This window comes from Phyllobates terribilis, unplaced genomic scaffold (genome assembly GCF_046119375.1).
Source record: "Phyllobates terribilis strain yellow unplaced genomic scaffold, ASM4611937v1 Scaffold_2__4_contigs__length_985480577, whole genome shotgun sequence".
Lineage (NCBI taxonomy): Eukaryota > Metazoa > Chordata > Amphibia > Anura > Dendrobatidae > Phyllobates > Phyllobates terribilis.
The window spans coordinates 445,127,582-445,148,521 of record NW_027362762.1 but is presented as its reverse complement, the minus strand read 5'-3'; the positions used below and the strand labels follow the sequence as shown (position 1 = coordinate 445,148,521).

The window sequence follows — 20,940 nt, the reverse complement described above, 5'->3', positions numbered from 1 at the left end:
CTGGGAGATCAGCCTAAAACTACACAGGGGGGGGGGGAGAACTTGCTAATGATTTCCAGGCAGCTGGGACCACAGTCTCCAAGAAAACCATTGGTAACACATTACGCCTTTTAAAGGTTTAAAATCCTGCAGTGCCCGCAAGGTCCCCCTGCTCAAGAAGGCACATGTGCAGGCCCTTCTGAAGTTTGTCAATGAACACCTGGATGATTCTTTCAGTTTTTGGGAGAAGGTGATGTGGTCAGATGAGTAAAAAATTGAGCTCTTTGGCATTAACTCAACTCGCCGTGTTTTCAGGAAGTAGAAGGATAAGTACAACCCTAGGAACATCGTCCCAACCGTAAAGCAGGGTGGGGGAAAAGTTATACTTTGGTGGTGCTTTTCTGCAAAGGGGACATGACGACTTCACCATACTGAAGGGATGATGGATGGGGTCATGTATCGTGAAATTTTGGCCAACAACCTCCTTCACTCAGTAAGAGCATTGAAGATGGGTTGTGGCTGGGTCTTCCAGCAAGACAGTGACCCAAAACATACAGCCAAGGCAACAAAGGAGTGGCTCAAAAAGAAGCACAGTAAGGTCATTGAGTGGCCTAGCCAGTCTCCAGACCTTAATCCCATAGAAAACGTATGGGGGGAGTTGAAGCTCCGAGTTGTCAAGCGACAGCCTCAAAATCTGAATGATTTAGAGATGATCTGCAAAGAGGAGTGGACCAGAATTCCTCCTGACATGTGCACAACCCTCATCAACTACAAAAAACATCGGACTGCTGTGCTTGCCAACAAGGGTTTTGCCACCAAGTATTAAGTGTTGTTTGCCAGAGGAATCAAATACTTATTTCTCACTGAAAAATGCAAAAAAAATCACCTAATTTATACAATGTGATTTTCTTGATATTTTTTTATTTTTTTTTTGGATATTCTATCTCTCAATGTTACAATTGCTTACCCTTAAAATTATAGACTGTTCATGTCTTTGTCAGTGGGAAAACTTATGAAAACAGCAAGGGATCAAATACTTATTTTCCCCCATTGTAACTGCAGGGAAAATGCCTGGCCTGCTAGAGCTTGCCCAGACAAAACTGTCTGCTCCTGGCAGTGACACCTGCAGCAATAACCTGGATTATGAAAAGGATGGTCACTTATGAGACACCCCCTGTAAATATAAACTATTCAAATTTGTACCTTTTTAGTGTTTGAAAATCTAATCAGTTTTACAGTTCTGTGTATGTTTTATCAAAAATAATTTTTTTTTTTTCAAAGTCCTTATTCCATTGTTTGTTCTCTCCAGACATTTACTTCATCACTGCTTTCAGGCGTTAATGGACCATGGAGTTAAGGTAGCCTCTGTGTTGGCATATTCTTTTAGCAGACGGTGCTCATATATAGCAGAGTCTGATGCTCATGTAAAAGAAAAGGCAATCCAGATTGGCTTTGTTCTTGGTAAGCTGTCTTGCGTTCTTTTCTACTTTAACACATAGTAAAGGGTTTGTCTTAACTTTTCTTCAGGAGCACAGTCTTCCCCCATCTCCAGGCTTGCAGGAGGGCGGTGCGCTCCTGATGGTCTGATAGTTTGGACTAGCCGTGTGACTTAGCCGCTGGCCCAAACTGTGCACTCTACGAGGCTGCAAGCTGTGGCAGCTTCTGAACATCTTGGATGCACTGAAGCTAGCCAGATCCAGCAATCCTGCCAGCTTCAGAACCGTATTTACAAGCTGTATATATCTGTGCTTTTTTCCTTGGAAATCAGCCGCTGCTGATACTGCAAGGGTGACCAATAACCTAGGCAACCAAGCTGTAAAGAATAAAATAAAAGATTTAATAACCAGTAGATTGCAAAATAACTTGCTTTTACAAATATTTTACCCATTTAAGAAGATGAGAGAACCCCTTTAATAATGATGCTATAAAGTGGGACATTGCTTGGAAGGATTTATTTATGGAGTTTGCACATATGGCATACTTCAGATTGGGAAATTCAGAACGGAAACAGTACTGCAATCTCGATGATGAGGATGGCTAGAATCTTCCATTAACTAAAGTCTTGGACTATCCTTGTACAGTATTCCTGTTCTAGCCTATAGTGGCAGGCTGCTAGATAGATATATAGATATAGATATATATATATATAATTATTGTATTACAAACCAAAATGAGTTGCATCTTAAAGACTAATGTTTTCTAGTTAGATAAATGTTAATAAATATGATACTCCAATACAATATTTCTAAGGTTTTTTTTGTCATTCTGTTTTGCAGGGGTCACAGATTTTACAATGCAAAATGTTAATGTTTCATGATATGACTTGTTTGATACATTGTATAATGTCCATTTTATAGTCGCCCACTTTCCGAAGGTTATTCTTATTTTTCACTTTTAAAAAAAAAATAAATTTTAATTTCTTGACCAAAACTTTAAATGCTAATGTTTTGGGTTTTTTTTCCCTTTGCAGGAGGTTTTCTTTCAGACGCCGGTTGGTATAGTGATGCTGAGAAGGTGTTTCTGTCCTGCCTACAGCTCTGTACCCTTCATAATGAAATGCTCCATTGGTTTCGGGCGGTGGAGTGCTGTGTCAGGTATATTTTCTATTCATCTACAGTGACCAAATTTACTAATTTAGAGTATGAAAAGTCCTGTGAAAGAAAACCGTAAACTGAGCTTCCAGTTGTAATCGTTCAGTAGCCTCCTTAATGAATAATTCCTACAAGCAGTGCTCGCTAGGCAGCGTCTCGCTCAGCTTACCAGGTAACAGGCATGCTTCACCAGCTCCTCTTCACACTACAGCCTCTCTGATAAGACCTTTATTAGCCCTACAGTTAGTGTATGTATAGATGTAGTAGATGTGAGTGGATGTAATATGCAGTAGATGTGGGTACATAAACTCTTGTATAGGGCATTTATGACATTTTCTGATACTGCCGTTGCTTGCAGATATAGTATATTGTCTTTTTATTTTTTTGCTAGGTTGTTGCATGTTAGAAATGGAAACTGCAAATACCACCTGGGAGAAGAAACCTTCAAACTTGCTCAGAGTTACATGGAGAAGCTAGCCAAGCATGGGCAACATGCAAACAAAGCTGCTTTGTATGGAGAGCTCTGTGCTCTGCTCTTTGCTAAGAGCCATTATGACGAGGTAGAGGTTTCATCTTGAAAGCAATCTACAATAACTCGGTGTAATGCGTTTGTTAGTTGTATAGCTTAATTATCAAGTTAAGGGGTAGTTGGTACTTTAATATTGATGGACTATCCTTAGGATAGGATACCAGATCAGTGGGTGTGCGGCACCCAGCACCCTAGCCGATCAGGTGCTTCTTGTGGCGGTCAGTTATGCTTAGTTGTCCAACTACTGCATAATGGCTGCAGCAGAGTACTGCAGATCCACCCCTATTTATTTGAATAAGAGCGATGTGCAGTACCTGTCCATGGCCACTATTCATTGACGGAGCTGTGCAGCTCTACAACTGATCACATGCAGCCGGCATTGGGAACAGCTAATTAGTGGGCTGCCGGGTGTTGCACCTCCACCAATGTTGTATTGATGACTTTTCCTAAGTATAGGCTATCCATATAAAGTACTGGACAACCCCTTTAACAGTTTACTTGAAGGTCTAATCTGTTGTGATGATATAATGCATGGTACTCTAGGCTGCATTCAGAGATTGATATAGCAGCGTGTAGTACAATATGTGGTAGAGGCTATGGATTTTTTGCATTGTGTTAGTCCAGCAGGAAACCTCTGGGAAGTGAAAATGTATTGCGCCAACGACAAGACATGATATATGCAGCATCTGCCCCAAAATTATATAGATCAAAACTGCTCCGTGATATCTCTAATCCGTATCTCTATGGAAGTGTTAAAATGTAGAGTGCTCGTCCCTCAGTAAAGCTGCTACCTGCTCATTAGTCCATTTAACATGCTTATTGCAGGAAAAAAAAGATGCTCCGCAGACTGAGTTGTTTCCCTTTCATGAGTATTGACACCTTAGTATCCAAGCATCCTATATCTGTTTCTTCATGAACTGATGCTCGTTTCTTCACTATGATTGATAGATCTGTTGTAATGAGCTGGTCATGTATCTTCCACATGGCAATTGGAGCTCATCCGTAATACTCAACTAGACCCCCCCCCCCCATGACAACTGATTGAAATTACCTCATATTTCAGATGTTTAACCCCTTTTGATACATCAGTCCACAGCATTATGGCTCTTTTTGAATGCGAAACTGAAAATAAATGACTTGGTGATTAACTGCTTTAAAATGTTCTCTTTACAAATAGAATAGAGGATAACTTGCTGCTCAATGGTAGTCCAGCAGCTGGGACCCCCACCAACCTCTAGATCGGGGCTCTGGAGCTATTTGTACTCCGCAGTCACATTGCCTATGAATGGAGCGGAGGCCGAGCTTGCGCACCTCTGCTCCATTCTGGTCATTGCTGCAGAGCCTGGTTCTTGAGGTCCCAGACCCCCTTCTTGGGGGTCGCTCAATCACTTTCACTGTTTATCAGATACAGCTTTGTACAATTTGTACTGGCTGTGCATAGCATTGCAGCTCACTGCCTATCATATACTTCCCTTTCAGATGCCTGTTTTACATTGATCATCTGTCTTCCTTTTCCAGCGAAGGAGCTCACATGGCTGATACAGATCAGCTGCAGCTGTCACATTCTGTCCGAGCCAGAAGAATAAAATCTCTTCCGGTTTGGACACCATTTGAAGGTTGCAGCTGATCAGTGGCTGCTGCAGGCAATCGGTGGCCATGTGATTGCCCTCCTCTGATCTGGCTGCATCCAAAACCTGGAACATAGGCTTAATCACCTTATTCGTGTTGGTGCCAGAAATTTGACACCCACTCTTGTGATATTAATGACCTGGTTGGTCCTAGAAATCTTTATTTCTAACTGAAACTGCGTATATAGGGATTTGATCTTCTTTTTACAATGGCATAAATGTGACATTCACGGTTTGTATTATTTACTAGGCTTATAAATGGTGTATAGAAGCCATGAAAGAAATTACCAGTGGACTTCCTGTAAAGGTGATAGTAGACGTTTTGCGGCAAGCATCTAAGGTACGTGTAAGTTTTAGGTTCTACAATGGAAATGTAACAGGCGCCTGCAATATTCTAAAGCATGTCTGAGAACTGTTATGCATGACCTGGTATATCATGTCTCCTAAACAGCTTGCCTTTTCCATAAAAGCAATTCTGGGAGAAGGGAAACAAACAAACAAAAGCCCAAAGCCTTTCGATTGTCTGCAGAATATAGAAGTGTGTAGTGTTTGAATGCGGGTGATGTGTGTAGATCTGCTCCCCATGAGCATAGAAATCTGTATACAGACCAAGCATATTCCGGTCTTACTTAGAAACCAGTAAGTGCAGTAATTATTTAGTAAAGGGTTTTCCAGGACTATTTAATTTTATTTTTTTACTATGGGCCCTAAGAACGAACAGGCAGGTAGTTGCTAACTATTTATTTATTAATTTATTTATATAGCGCCATTGATTCCATGGTGCTGTACATAAGAAAAGGGTTTCATACCAAATACAGATATCACTTACAGTAAACAGACTAACAATAGTAGACTGGTACGGAGGGAAGAGGACTCTGCCCTTGCGGGCTTACATTCTACAGGATGATGGGGAAGGAGACAGTAGGTGGGGGGTTGCAGTAGCTCCGGTGGTGTTGAGGTGGCAGCGTGGTCATTGCGGATTGTAAAATTTTTTGAAGAGATGGGTTTTCAGGATCCAAACGTGGTGGCTAATCGAACGTGTTAGGGCACAGAATTCCAGAGAATGGCGGATATTTGGGAGAAGTCTTGTAGGCGATTGGGTGAGGAAAGAATAAGTGTGGAGGAGAGAAGGAGGTCTTGGGAGGACTGGAGGTTACTTGAGGGGAAGGTATCAGGAGATTAGTTCAGAGATGTACGGAGGAGAAAGGTTATGGATGGCTTTGAAGGTCAATGTTAGTAGTTTGAACTGGATACGCTGGGGAATTGGGAGTCAGTGAGGGGATTTGTTAAAAGGGGTAGCGAGGAGAGAGATGAACTAGTCGGGTAGCAGAGTTGAGGACGGACTGGAGAGGTGCAAGAGTGTTAGCAGGTAGTCCATAGAGGAGGATGTTGCAGTAGATGAGGCGGGAGATGATGAGGACATGGACAAGCAGTTTAGTAGAGTAAGGGTTGAAAAAGGGACGGATTCTAAATTATTTTTGAGCTGGAGGCGACAGGAGGTAGTGAGAAGGACAGGGCAGAGTCAAGGGTTACTCCGAGGAAGCGGATTTCCGGCACAAAAGAAAGCGTGATGTCATTTATTGTGATAGATCCGGTGGGGAAGATGTGTTAGATGGAGGAAACATTTAAGTCATTACATATTCACGTGAATTAACAAAGAGGGATCATAAAGAAAAAACGAGAAGAAGTTAAAACCAAAAACACAAATACACAGGGAAGCTTGGGAACTATTTTCCTGTTCTACCTGGTGCCGGTTTAGAACGGTCATGGACCGCTTCTGCTGGCAGATTTTGCTGCTAAACATCAACAAAGCTGCTCTTCCTCTTCTGGCTGCTCTGTTCACAGGGAATGACTTCCGCCATCATGCTAATTGACAGCCATCTTCCCATAGTTAGGCAGCGGGGAGCCGGCTGTCAATCAGCATGACATCGGCCGCCCCGTCAGCAGAGCAGAAAAAGCCACTGCTCTGCCACTTGACGTCAGTGGAAGCCGCATGATTGCCAGCAGGAGTTGTCTGCTGGAAAAAAGAGGGCTTGGAGTCTGAAATGTATTTAATTTTTTTTAAAGCTTTTGTAAAATGACATGAACGCTTTTTTGATGTTTGAATAATACCAGTAATTTATTTGTTTCATTATTTGTATTTATTTAATGTATCTTAATGCTCAATTTAGGCTTGTGTAGTGAAGCGAGAATTCAAGAAAGCCGAACAGTTAATAAAGCATGCAGTGTACCTTGCCAGGTGAGATTGGACTTGTGTTCTGAAGCTTTTACTGCTTATGAAGTTTTTTTTTCATATTTTTAAGACCATTGATTTTTGTTTTTTTCTGTTTGTTCAGGGAAAATTTTGGGCCCAAGCATCCTAAATATTCTGATACTTTACTAGATTATGGATTTTACCTTCTCAATGTTGACAACATTTGCCAGTCGGTTGCAATATATCAGGTACATGGTAATAATTTTCCCACTTGCTGCTGACAATTAGAGAGTCAGGACGTTACAAATTGTATATGCCACACTCATGCTATAGTCCAAGCATCTAAAAAAAAATGCTTTGTTTGCGAATTATACATTATATGTAAAACATCAATGTAGCATGTTATTGTGCTTTTGAGTAATACATTTTTCACACTTTTTATAAGGAATACTGTGAATAAAATGTTACCTTTTTGATTCTAACTAAAATAATATTTTCTCTGAATGATTTTAGACTGCTCTTGACATCAGACAGTCAGTATTTGGAGGAAAAAATATCCATGTGGCAACAGCTCATGAAGACTTGGCCTACTCCTCTTATGTTCATCAGTACAGTTCAGGGAAATTTGATAATGCATTGTGAGTATTTTCCATCATTTGTTTCATTCTTCATAGTAGTCATTAGTAAAGATTCCTTTATGTAATCGTGTTTTAATAGAGTACTAGTCATGAGCGAAACGTTTACTTAAAGGGGAACATAACTTTGACTAATGTTATGTAGGTTGATGCACTTCAGATGATCGAGCTGCAATGCTAGTTAGTATTTCACCTGAGACCCCCTTTTTTTTTTTTTTTTTTTTAATAGGGGGAAGAGAAGGGCCTTGGGGCGGGTACACTTGAATACTATTTCAGCAATGGATTATTTTAGCAATCACTTCTTATATTTAAAATACATCTTTAAATGGGAACACGGCTTTTAATAAACTTTTAATAACTCAATAGTGGAGGAAATTATTACAAACTTAATTCTGAGCCACTTTTTCCCTTGCCTCTCAAACTTACTATCCACTCTGGGGGGGAAAAAACAGCTTAACTCCATCCAGCTCAAGACTAGATGGACTGCATCAGTGAGGTGTAAGGTTACACCTTCTTTTATGGTCTTTGGAGGAGTGAGGGGCAGAGTGAGATTCAGAGTGAACCTACTGTATAATTACTTCAATGCTACAGCTGGATTCACATCCACACTGCTCAGTACTGCTATATAAATTGCCTCAATACTGCTACATCACAGCAGCTAGTCCTCTCCTACCAGCTCAGTCAGTTGCAAATTATTAAAGAGAACCTGCAGAAGGGAAAAGTATAAAAGTCATATAATGGCCTGAAACCATATTATACCTCATGTACATACAGTAGAGCTTATTCCGAAAAGTCACCTGTAAGTGCAGTTACTCTTTATACAGGTTGTCCACTACTAGCACATCCCCTTTTTAATATAAATGTTTGCCCCTATTAAAATAAAAACACCTAAACTCACATCCCACGCCAGCGCCATTTCAGCGGTGTCGGCACTCGCGTTTCTAGGGCTGATTTGAGGTTATGTCAAGTGAGCCCTGCTTCCAATCAGCGCTGGCATCTCTGTAAAAATATATATATATGTAGGGAAAAAGGAAAAATATCTGCTCACCAAATGTAGAAAAATACCCCCACGTAGGTTCGGTGCATGGAACCAGCTTCTGGGCAGCAGCAGCAAAGAGAGCGAAAAAAAAATCCAGCATCCACAGCATGTAGATGGGCATGATTAAAACATGACTTTTATTGTGACATTAAAACACGAAACGATAAAAAGAGATATAGCACAAAAAGGTAGAGTGGGGAGGGTCGGAGAACCAGGAACACTGTGTTACCCGGTTTTCCGCCCCTACCCACCCTACCTTTTTGTGCTATATCTCTTTATATTGTTTTGTGTTTTAATGTCATAATAAGTTATGTTGGGTTGGACAACCCCTTTAAGTAGTGCTTAGTGCTGATGCAAGACCATGTAATATGGGTTTCATTACTCATTTTCTTATTAATGTATGTGTTACGCTGAGACAACTTTAATTTTCTTAAAGATTTCATGCTGAACGTGCCATAGATATCATCACTCATATACTCCCAGAAGACCATCTTTTATTAGCTTCTTCGAAAAGAGTTAAAGGTATGCATAATGTCCATATTTGTAACTTGGTTCTCTTTGCTTACTCTAGTTGCTGGAAAGATATATTAGTAGCTGTAATAACATTTCGTGTCTCTTGATACAGTAAAAAAACAAACTCACTTTTTTGCCATACTTCTGCAGAATATGTAGCAAAAATAAGGCTGTGTGTAAAGCTAGGGCTCCACAGAGTTACATGGAGTCCATGCTATTCTGTGGCATTCCTATAGATTTCAGAGTGGCTTCAGTGTTTCCTTGAAAATTTTTTACAAGGTTGCATAAGGAAACCTTTAAATTTCCCTAATCGCACTTTTTCACAGCTATTTTAGGGGCAGCTCTATATTGTTGTGGAACGTTTATATAAAACAGAGGTGAAATAAATTGCAGCACTCTTTCTTCGAGAGAACCTGATTCATGCTGCTGAATCTGTGAGCTGCATTATACTGACTGCATGATCTCAGCCAGGTGTATTTGACTCTGAAATGCTACAGCATTTCAGAGAAAAAGCTACTTTAAAAGGGACTGAAACCACTAGTTGAACAGGCAGGTCACCGGTGGCTTCACCATGCCCGCTGCATAGGCTTTGTACTTTTTAAAATACTGCACATTATGTGTATGTATATATGTTATACACCTATACATTATACACTGCTCAAAAAAATAAAGGGAACACTTAGACAGAATATAACTCCAAGTAAATCACACTTCTGTGAAATCAAACTGTCCACTTAGGAAGCAACACTGATTGACAATCAATTTCACATGCTGTTGTGCAAATGGAATAGACAATAGATGGAAATTATTGGCAATTATCAAGACACCCTCAATAAAGGAGTGGTTCTGCAGGTGGGGACCACAGACCACATCTCAGTACCAATGCTTTCTGGCTGATGTTTTGGTCACTTTTGAATGTTGCTTGTGCTTTCACATTCATGGTATCATGAGACGGACTCTACAACCCACAGAGTTGCTCAGGTAGTGCAGCTTATCCAGGATGGCACATCAATGCGAGCTGTGGCAAGAAAGTTTGCGGTGTCTGTCCGCGTAGTGTCCAAAGGCTGGAGGCGCTTCAAGGGGACAGGCCAGTACACCAGGAGACGTGGAGGGGGCCATAGGAGGGCAACAACCCAGCAGCAGGACCGCTACCTCTGCCATTGTGCAAGGAGGAACAGGAGGAGCACTGCCAGAGCCCTGCAAAATGACCTCCAGCAGGCCACAAATGTGCATGTGTCTGCACAAACTGTTAGAAACCGACTCCCATGAGGGTGGTGTGAGGGCCCTGACGTCCACAGATGGGGGTTATGCTCACAGCCCGACACCATGCAGGATGCTTGGCATTTGCCACAGAACACCAGGATTGGCAAAGTCGCCACTGGCGCCCTGTGCTCTTCACAGATGAAAGCAGGTTCACACTGAGCACATGTGACAGACGTGACAGAGTCTGGAGACGCTGTGGAGATTGATCTGCCTGCAACATCCTTCAGCATGACCGGTTTGGCAGTGGGTCAGTAATGGTGTGGGTGGCATTTCTTTGGAGGGCCACACAGCCCTCCATGTGCTCGCCAGAGGTAGCCTGATTGCCATTAAGTACCGAGATGAGATCCTCAGACCCCTTGTGAGAACCATATGCTTGTGCCGTTGGCCCTGGGTTCCTCCTAATGCAGGACAATGCCAGACCTCGTGTGGCTGGAGTGTGTCAGCAGTTCCTGCAAGATGAAGGCATTGAAGCTATGGACTGGCCCGCCCGTCCCCCAGACCTGAATCCGATTGAGCACGTCTGGGACATCATGTCTTGCTCCATCCACCAATGTCACGTTGCACCACAGACTGTCCAGGAGTTGGCGGATGCTTTAGTCCAGGTCTGGGAGGAGATCCCACAGGAGACCATCCGCAACCTCATCAGGAGCATGCCCAGGCATTGTAGGGAGGTCATACAGGCACGTGGAGGCCACACACAATACTGAGCCTCATTTTGACTTGTTTTAAGGACATTACATCAAAGTTGGATCAGCCTGTAGTGTGTTTTTCCACTTTAATTTTGGGGGTGACTCCAAATCCAGGCCTCCATTGGTTAATAAATTTGATTTCCATTGATGATTTTTGTGTGATTTTGTTGTCAGCACATTCAACTTTGTACAGAACAAAGTATTCAATGAGAATATTTCATTCATTCAGATCTAGGATGTGTTATTTGAGTGTTCCCTTTATTTTTTTGAGCAGTGTATATAGTTTGAAGAGCCGGCCTGGCTTTTCCCAGCGTGACCCAAAATGATTGACAGGTCTCTTACTATGTACACACACAGACCTCTCAATTCACCTTGGCAGTTCAGGGCAAAGGCATCTGGGAGCCCCAATGGACTACTCTCATATATCCCTTTGGTCCCTGGCTGTTCTTTTTAACAATTTTTAAAAATATTCCTGTGCTGCACTCATTCAGCCGGGCTGTGATTCATGCTGCAGAAACCGCGGGCAGCAGCAATCAGCTGAAAGGTTCCCTTTAAACACACAAACATATATTTAGTGTGATTAATGGACATATACTGTACATGTCTGTACAACCTATATAAAGACATCAGAACTTTTATTGGAAATTGCTCTACCATACTCTAGGTATTTGTTTTTGTTTATTTTGTACTTGGCAATGTTAACATTGCTGTTTTTAAAATGTGTAATGTTCTCTCCTATTCTTCACACTATAGCACTAATCTTAGAGGAGATAGCGATAGATTGTCATAACAAGGAGACTGAGCAAAAACTTCTTCAAGAAGCTCATGATCTTCACCTTTCTTCACTACAACTTGCTAAAAAGGCCTTTGGTGAGTTCAATGTGCAGACCGCAAAACACTACGGAAATCTTGGCAGGCTGTATCAGTCCATGAGAAAGTTTAAGGTGAGAATACGCTTTCAGACTCTCTATATTGTCCATTCTGCTAATTCCCCTTTAAAAAAAATTATAAGGCAGTTTGTGTGTGGCCAACTTTTGTGCTTTTGTTTTCACCTAACCTTATAATTTATTTTTCCATCAACATAGACTTATAAGTATGGGACAAGTTATAGGTCTGAGTGACACCATGTAATGTTCTGAAAATCAGAGACACAAAGTTGTAAATGCAATAAAAAAATACACAATTCCGTTCTAGTTTGGTTATCAGTGTTTATTGTACAGTAAAATGAGTAGTAGAAAAGTGTGTTTTTTGCTATAACTAAAATTTGATTTGTCATATTCAAAAAGTCATAACCTTTTTTTTGCTTTTTCTTTTGTGGCGAGCTGAATATATATATATATATATATATATATATATATATATATATATATATATATATATATATATATATATATATATATATATATATATATATATATATATATATATATATATAATATTTAGGGAGATGTGGCAACCAAAAGAACCCACGATTCTGGTGTTTTTGATTTACATTATTGTCCATCATTTTTTTTTTTCTTAATGTTATCAGACTTTTCCAGATGCAGTGTTGCCCAAAGAATTTTTTTTTTTTTCTTACATGAGGGAAGGTGGGGGGAATCATTCAAATTTGTACTTTTTCTTATGTTTTGAAAAACATTTTTAGTCTTCCTAGGGACTTCAACTAGCAGAGGTTTGATCACTCACACTAGTATTGCAGTATATAGACTATTGTAGTAGATAGAGAAAATTCCGTTCTTGTATGCAGTCCCAGCCATAGGCTTGGTATTCACAATAGGACTAAATTGATAGCCTTGATGGCCTTCTGTAGGCCCCTAACTGCCATGGCAATCATTGACACCCCACAATCATGTCATGTGGGGCCAGACGCAGCTGGTACGGTCCTGGAAATAGTGCCATTATCAGTGATTGACAGCATTTAAATAGTTTAACAGCAGCGATCTGCGCAAGCTCTGGTCACAGCTATTACAGGCAGATGCCAGCTGTGTAGTAAATTTGGCATCTTGTTTTTTAGACTCCACTCCAGTGCCCGCTCCATGCATGGGCATTCCATGTAAGACTTAGGGTATGTGCACACGATGCAGAAATGAAGCAGAAAATTTCTGCATCATTTCTGCATCTCCCTGGCAGAAAAAACGCATGCAGATTGTGCATGCGTTTTTCCTGCAGAATACATGCGGATCCACATGCAGATTCACATGCGTTTCCGCATGCAGATTGACAAGCGCTTTCCAGGCGATGTTAGCATCACCTGGAAAGTGCTTGATAACTAGGTCACACTATATAAATCCATGCAAACAGCATGGATTTATACAGTGTGAACCGAGAGAGTGTATATACTTACCTCCGATGGCCCGCGCTGTCCTGCTCACTCCGTTCTCCCGGCTGCCGGCAACTTTGAATTGAAAGACCTGCCGACGTCAGCGTCACGTGACCCGTCACATGACTCTGACGTCACCGCAGGTCCTACAACTCACTGCAAGTGCCGGGAACCAAGCGGGAGCGGAGCGCGGGCAGACAGAAGGTAAGAATACATTTATTTTTTATTTTATTCTTCTTTTTACAGCTTTTTTAATGATACCTGGGTGTGGATGAGACTCTCCTCTCCTCCACACCCGGGTACCATCCGCACATTAGAACGCACCAATTACGCAAGTACAAATGCTGTCTTGCGGAATTGGCGCGTTCTAATGCAAGTCAATGGCGGCGAAATCGCCGCGTTTCCGCAAAATTAATTGACATGCTGCGGATTTTTGACCGCAGCGTTAACGCTGCGGAAAAATCCGCATCATGGGCACAGCACATGCGGATTTCCATTGGGGAACATTGCTGCCCTTCTACCATGCGTTTTTCATGCGTTTCCGCGGCGTTTACGCAACTGCAAAAACGCCGCGGAAACGCATGAAATACGCATCGTGTGAACACAGCCTAACTGTTATGTCCTATTAAGAAGAAAATGTCATCCGTAAATGACCAACTAGTTACATTTTTTTGTTATGTTAAATGCATTTCTTTTATATTCACATCACGATCTGTATTTACAAAAGGAAAAAAGATGAAACCTTGCAGTCATCACGCTGTGACTATTCTGGAAATCCACAAATACATTAACAGCAATAGACTGACTCATGCCTTTTCATTGTGAAAGGTGACATGACATGACATCTATTGACTCTGGTGGATCCTGTGTTATCAACTATAATATAGAGGTGTTACTTCTTGTAATTCTGCCTGTGAAGTCTTCTGTAAATAATAAAGGAGTCACAGTGGCCAGTGAGAAAATTGCTTTTTTTTTTTTAATCTTGTGATATGAAAAAAAAAGTCCAAAATTAGTAAAAATATATTTAACACAAAAATGTGATCTAAACAATGGATTATTTTCTGATTGCTTCCCATCAAAGACTGAAAATGCATTAATTTTCTGTCTTCAGATTCCTATTGCAGATAATACAAAAGTTTTTTTCTTTTTAGCCCTTTTTACTTAGGCATGGTAACTACTCATTCTGTAACAATGTGTTTTTGGTTAAATGGGTTTTAAATATGATTTAAAATGATGCTTTTAATCACTTACATAATTGTCCACTTTGTGACTTACCACTTAGGAGGCTGAGGAGATGCACATCAAGGCAATTCAAATTAAGGAGCAACTACTTGGCCAAGAAGACTATGAAGTAGCACTGTCAGTAGGACATTTGGCCTCTCTGTATAATTATGACATGAATCAGTATGAAAATGCCGAGAAGCTCTACCTTCGGTCTATAGCTATTGGTATGTAGAGTATCTAATGTCTAGCCCTCGTTCTGACATGTGATTTTCACAGATATAACACATAACCATTATAGTCTATGAAGTTGTTCAGACATCTGGGTGTGTTTGTTAGACTGTGTCTTCCAAAAAATCTTGGAGACTTGTCCGTTTTTGATCCGAGTTGTGGATCACAATTGCCCATACAAGTCTAAGCTTTCGTGTAAAGTTGCAGACAGTGCACAGATGCCATCGGTGTGCAATCAATGTGCTGTTTGACTTAACATTTGTAATAAGTAGGGGAAGCTTTATAATTTTATGTATTTTTTTTTTTTTTTTGGGGGGGGGGGGGGCATACGAGAAAATAGTTGGTAAAACTAGCATACTGATGAAAATCTGCTCCAAAACTTGGCTGAAAGTCACTGTTTTTAAGCATGAGAAAAATCACTCATGTCCAACTAAGGCCTTATGTTGCTTTTAAGATATGGTCTACATAAAACTGTACATGGCTACTTTGCCATCCTGGAGACTTAATCAGGATCCTCTATTACAGATTCTGTTGTGACTGATGGGAAGAATAGTGCCATATGCATTGCGTTTCTTTCAGTCAAAATGATCGGTGTTCCAATGAGATCCACTGAGGAAACTAGGAGCAAAAAAAGTGCAAAATAGGGTCTTATCCGCGTAAAATTAATAATTATGGTGATGCTAACCTGATGAGGTTGTGAGCACACAGCCGTATAAAAGCATAGACATTCAGCTGCTGCAGATCCATGGGTCTTCCAACCAGTAATGTATAAAAAGGAGCAAAGTTGTGGATTTTCCGCTCTTCTGATCAATAATGAAGATACTGGTTATGTCCTGAAGAAGTTTGGAATAACTTTGAAACACGTTGACTGTCATCTCACGATCTGGATCTTCATTATTGATCAGCACAACTTTGCTCCTTTTTCCTGATGGGATCCAGACAGACCCCATTATAACTGAGTAGTCATTGGGTGTCCTCCAGTGCGTTGTGTGTTTTTTGTTTTTTTTAATACAGAAACCACAACATAAATCTGGACCGTATACTGACCCATCTGCTACTGATGGGCAATTTTTAACCTGATCATCTATCGTTCCACTTGGACATTCTTTTCTGATTTGTGACTGTCTTTCATGGTTTTTATTTTAGGTAAGAAATTGTTTGGCGAGGGTTACAGTGGACTGGAATATGACTACAGGGGCCTAATTAAACTGTATAATTCTGTGGGTAATTTCGAGAAAGTGTTTGAATACCATAATATATTGGCAAACTGGAACCGATTGCGAGATCGTCAATTTTCAGTCACTGATGCCCTGGAGGATGTAAACTCCAGCCCCTTATCCACAGAAGAAGTTGTGCAATCCTTTCTCATGTCACAGACCACCACGGAAGGACCGAGTTGTTAATTGAAGAAAAATAAACTCTTCAGCTCTGCCAGCTGGGTTTCTCAACGTACCGGGAAAGTTCATACTGTGAAATTGCAAACAAACACAGATGCACATCTGGTTTTGTCCTATGGAAAAATGGCCAAGATACGAGTGGCATATCGGCTCAGGGCTAGGCCCATATGGAAGGCTCACATCTGAATCCACAGGACACAAAACTAGGGTTTCCATTTTTCTTTTTCTTTGCAGCTCCAAGATGAAGATGCAAATAAAACTGTGTAAGAGCTTCTAAGAGATGTTTTCCCTGTTTCATTGGGGCAAGGAGTTACATGGATATAATTTACTAAGAGTGCACTCCACCAGTTAATTCACGGGAACTCCGCTTTCAAAAAAATGGATCACTCAAGTCAATGTTTTTCTATGTCTTGTTAATGCCAGATGTTGAAGGTAAAATAGTGTTCTTTGATAACCTGTAAGGTAATCGTCCGATATCCCTTTGGCGGCTTCCTTTGCTCACTGCGCATGATCTGTAATCGATTACTGCTTTTATGTAATCCATCTCCGGTGGATTTTATCGGCTTGGCATGCTGTAGGTTCAGCTCATTAACCTTCTCTACCAAGAAAACCTAGATAATGATGGTATCCCTCTCCATACAGCAATAAATCTCACTCGAAATATATTCTAATTAAGTCATTTTTTTCTGTACTTTTTTTTTTTTTTTTCTTGCAGCGCCTTAGTTCTACATTTTTTCATCACTAACTGTACAGTTTGAGAACTTTTTATACACTGCTATTATGAAGTGCTACAAGGAATAATCAAATTGTCTGTGCCAAGGAGCCCTGAAACCTATATTGTCTTTAGCCACATTTTTGTTCTTTAAATGTTACATGGTATTGAATGAAGATCATTTATTGTTTCTGTATGGTTTACTATGTAGTGTGTATGTGAGCTGCTTATCTGGTCCACATTCATCGTGTTAGGTTTATGCCAAAAACCACAGTTTAGGCCATCAAGCACAAGCAATGCAAACTGGACTTGAAATTCTTCTGACCGTTTATCATCTAGCTTTATAATTGCCGTCAGCATGGCACCATTGGGCATGACCGTTCGAGGCGACCCATTCAATGCATTAACAAGAGAAAAATAAACTTCTGCATTCATGTAAAAAACAAACAAATTGTTAAAATTATTTCAATATAAGACTTTTTAGGAAAACAAGTGAAAATGCACTTTTGTCTTAACTATATAAGCATATCCTTGAAAGTAAACTCCAGATTAATTATATTGTCTGTAAACCCCCCTCCCCTTTATCCCAATTGGCTTACTGGCTTTGAAATAGATTGCCCAGTTTTGGACTGGTCTTTAGGGGGTCCCACATTGTACATTCTTGCATTGATGTGTACCAATTTAAGAAAATTCTTCTTCTAGTTTTTGGCAACTATCATCGCTAACATCCAATTGCACTTTTGTTTCAGTTTATTGTCCTCCAAAAAGTGTGAGCCGTCCTCTTGTGTGTACCGTGATTGACAAATGTCCCGGTCTTATTCCCAACATAATGGAAATGAATACACTATGTCTAACAGACATGAGCTTAGGGATTTGCAACTGAATTGTTTATGCCCAATGGTCTGTATTTGCTGCTTAAGTTTAGGCGTGCTAGGTAAAAGCTTTGTGCCTTTTCCACTTTTCACTGGTGTAACCAGTAAGTGCCTCTTTCTGCTTCTCACATTTCTGAAGCTAGCAGACAGAGTAATAGAGTTATAGATAGGACTAAGCAGATACATATACCCACTAATAAAAAAAAAAAATATATAAGTCCTGGCTGAGAAATGTGTATATAAAATATATATATAAACATCTTATAAAAATATATATTATAGAAACTTTGCCAGGCTTTAATGGAAAATAGAATAGAATAAAGTTAAACCTGAACAGAGCTCATATCTTTGCTCATTTCAGCCAACAATGACCTCATTTTCCTTCAGGAAGTCTCCTAAAATACAGCACTTAGTTTGCATGTACATTGGTGTTTCCTCTTGCTACTACATTGTAGCTGTAAAGTAGATGGGGGGGGGGGGAAAATACCATATCTTCACTTTTTTTTTTTTTTTGTTTAGTCTTGCATGCTGCATTTTATATTAACACGGAAGAGCATAAAAAACAAGGATTTCATGATTACTGTGTCCATGTGTTGGCATTTACTTAAGTTGTGTAACTATTGTCTGAATTGTGAGAAACGGCCTGTATATTGGCCTCTGGTATTATAAATTCTAATGTTCACCATGCTCACAGTTGGTCAAGATAAAAGGACCTCTGTTGGTAAAGTATACACTTTACACAAGATGCAGTTTACAAAACCAAAATTTGAGTGTTGTATACTGTTCTTCACATCCAGCTGAAAAGGACTTTTGGGAAGAACATTGAACTAAGAGCCTTGTTGGTCAGCAAAGCAGCCAATCGGCCTTCTTGTGTGTTCTTCACTGTCCTCTCCAGCTGGATGCCATGCACAGTAGACTACTCTACCACCTTCTCTCCATTCTTACAAATTCTGCTCCTGGGAACTCTTATCACTCAGTAGTGTAACCCTTTAAGTACATCATCTTGATTTTACAGTGCTTTTTTTTGTGATAAGTTTATTTTAAGCCTTTGAAGCAGCAGGGGATCTACAGTACTTATTTTGGTCTCAGAATAGTGGCATTCTTTATGCCAAAGTAGCATTCAATTTTATTAAACCCTATTAATTTTCTTTTTGTTGTAAATACAAGGTACTTGCAACTTTACCAAGTACATACTAGTAAATTGACTATTTATGGATAATCCCCTTTTCTATCAATTGTGTAGTGTGACATGCATTTCATCTTCATAGCGGCTTTTCTAAATTTAATCTGCACTTTTTGCTTAGACCATTCATAGCTTATTCCAATAGAAAAAGCTACAGTGTTATTATTGTAATGTCTTTACAGCTTTAAAGTGGTCCACCAACAAGTTTGGCAGACATTTCTTGGTGTTGGAATCCTAAATTTACACAGATTTTTGCTATTTCTAATGTGTACCTGTTCTCTTATGAAAGTGAATTTTAGTACTAAATCTGATCACTATAACCCATGTATTTCCACAAAACTTGTTTTTTTTAATAGTTTATTCTCTCCTTACTGATGGTACTTTATAAACTAGACCGTAGCAATAGATTGTAAGCATTTCAGCAGTGCAAATTCTAATCTAAATATGTAGTAAGTAATGTATAATTTCACAAGTGGAAAGTGAAGTTTACTGTCACACAATGTGTCTTGAACGTCAGTGATAAATGTAACTTGTATGGTAGCGAAGTATACTTGATAAGTGTCTTGACTATTTTAAAAGGAAGCTCCCAGAAGCCGTTTCAGTTTTATTCTCATATCACATTGGGGCTCCAAACCGTTTGTGAAAAGTGCTACTCCAGTATGGCCCTATGACAGCACTTCCTGCTCCTGAATAATTTTTAACCATGTTCCTTAAAGGTCACCTGTCTCCAGGTGTTTCTTTTACATAAACTGCATCCTCCACCCTTGTGCTGTCCCACAACCCCTTTTACAAGATCATCGATCCTCCACAGCATACCTAAGAGAACTCCATTTTATATTGGTTCCTTTCTATAAGCTCTTCGGCGCTGAGCGGTCTGATTTGGTTTCTTTGGTGCCTCCTCTGTCCTCGCAGTCTCTCCAGCCTTGATTGACATTGCAGATGTCATCCCCACAGCCCATTGTGCCTCCACAGCTCTCGTTTCCTACCGTGTAGGCATGAGAGTTGAACAGACTATTTGGGTGACCTCAGCCACATCAATCAAGGCAGGAGAGCTGGCGATTGAGGGGACAGAAGAGACGCCCATCGGACCGCTCCGTGCCAATTAGGCTCTGGAGAAGAACAATTCTAAACTTCATTTTCTTAGGTCTCGTGCAACCTCTTCAAAATATCACAGCTCCTCCACATAACTATTAATGATGACTAAAAGGTGGTCGTGGATACAGTTTATAGCATATATGCTCGGATAAGGCGTTATCTGAGCACACTCAGGTCCTAACAGAGTAGCTTCGGCGTGCTCGAATGCTATGTTCCAATCGCCGCGGCTGCCTATCTCACGGCTATTAGTCAGGCATTCCCTGCATGTGTTGCGACTAACAGCTGTGAGATATGCATCTGCGGCGACTGGAAACATAGCATTCGAGCACGCCGAAGCTACTCTGTTAGGACCTGAGCGTACTCAGATAACGCCTTATCCGAGCATGTTCGCGAATCACTGCTAGTGACCAGTTCACTTAATGGCTAGGACTATTTTGTGGACGCTCCAGTTTCATGATCAAACTCCCCATATAGCTCTCTTGCTTTAAAAAATAATGGGGTTCTCTGGCATTGGCAAGGATTTTTTTTTAACTTTTTAAAAAGTGTAAGTCTATGGCTGTTGAGGAAACAACAAATCTTGTGGCTGTAAGGGTATACTAGTGGTTTAGCTCCTCAACATCTAGATAACCAAAGGTTAGAGCCCACTGGTTTAGTGGAGGCACATAAATTCTATTCATTTTCTCAACTCTATAGTTGTTTCTATTCTTACCTCTATTTAGAATTTAGTACGGAGTCCTTTCCATTTGTGTTGCTTCCCCTTATATTCTGATTAATACTAGTAGCTAATAGACATACAGTCAATACAGCAAGTGAAAGCTATTTGATGCCATATTATTGCTGATAACCTCC

General features: G+C 40.3%; 1 protein-coding gene across 1 annotated transcript in view; it reads left to right on the top strand.

Annotated features, from left to right (window-relative positions):
• The window catches only part of APPBP2 (amyloid beta precursor protein binding protein 2), a 55,844-nt gene extending 35,580 nt beyond the window's left edge, over positions 1-20,264 (top strand). Inside the window, exons 3-13 of the mRNA XM_073665480.1 lie at positions 1,289-1,440; positions 2,450-2,573; positions 2,962-3,130; positions 4,978-5,067; positions 6,899-6,966; positions 7,064-7,169; positions 7,435-7,559; positions 9,032-9,117; positions 11,814-12,004; positions 14,663-14,828; positions 15,979-20,264. Of these exons, the coding sequence (XP_073521581.1) occupies positions 1,289-1,440; positions 2,450-2,573; positions 2,962-3,130; positions 4,978-5,067; positions 6,899-6,966; positions 7,064-7,169; positions 7,435-7,559; positions 9,032-9,117; positions 11,814-12,004; positions 14,663-14,828; positions 15,979-16,235 (1,534 nt within the window). The 3' untranslated portion in view covers positions 16,236-20,264. The remainder of the gene's footprint in view (positions 1-1,288; positions 1,441-2,449; positions 2,574-2,961; positions 3,131-4,977; positions 5,068-6,898; positions 6,967-7,063; positions 7,170-7,434; positions 7,560-9,031; positions 9,118-11,813; positions 12,005-14,662; positions 14,829-15,978) is intronic.
• Positions 20,265-20,940: the final 676 nt, after the last annotated feature.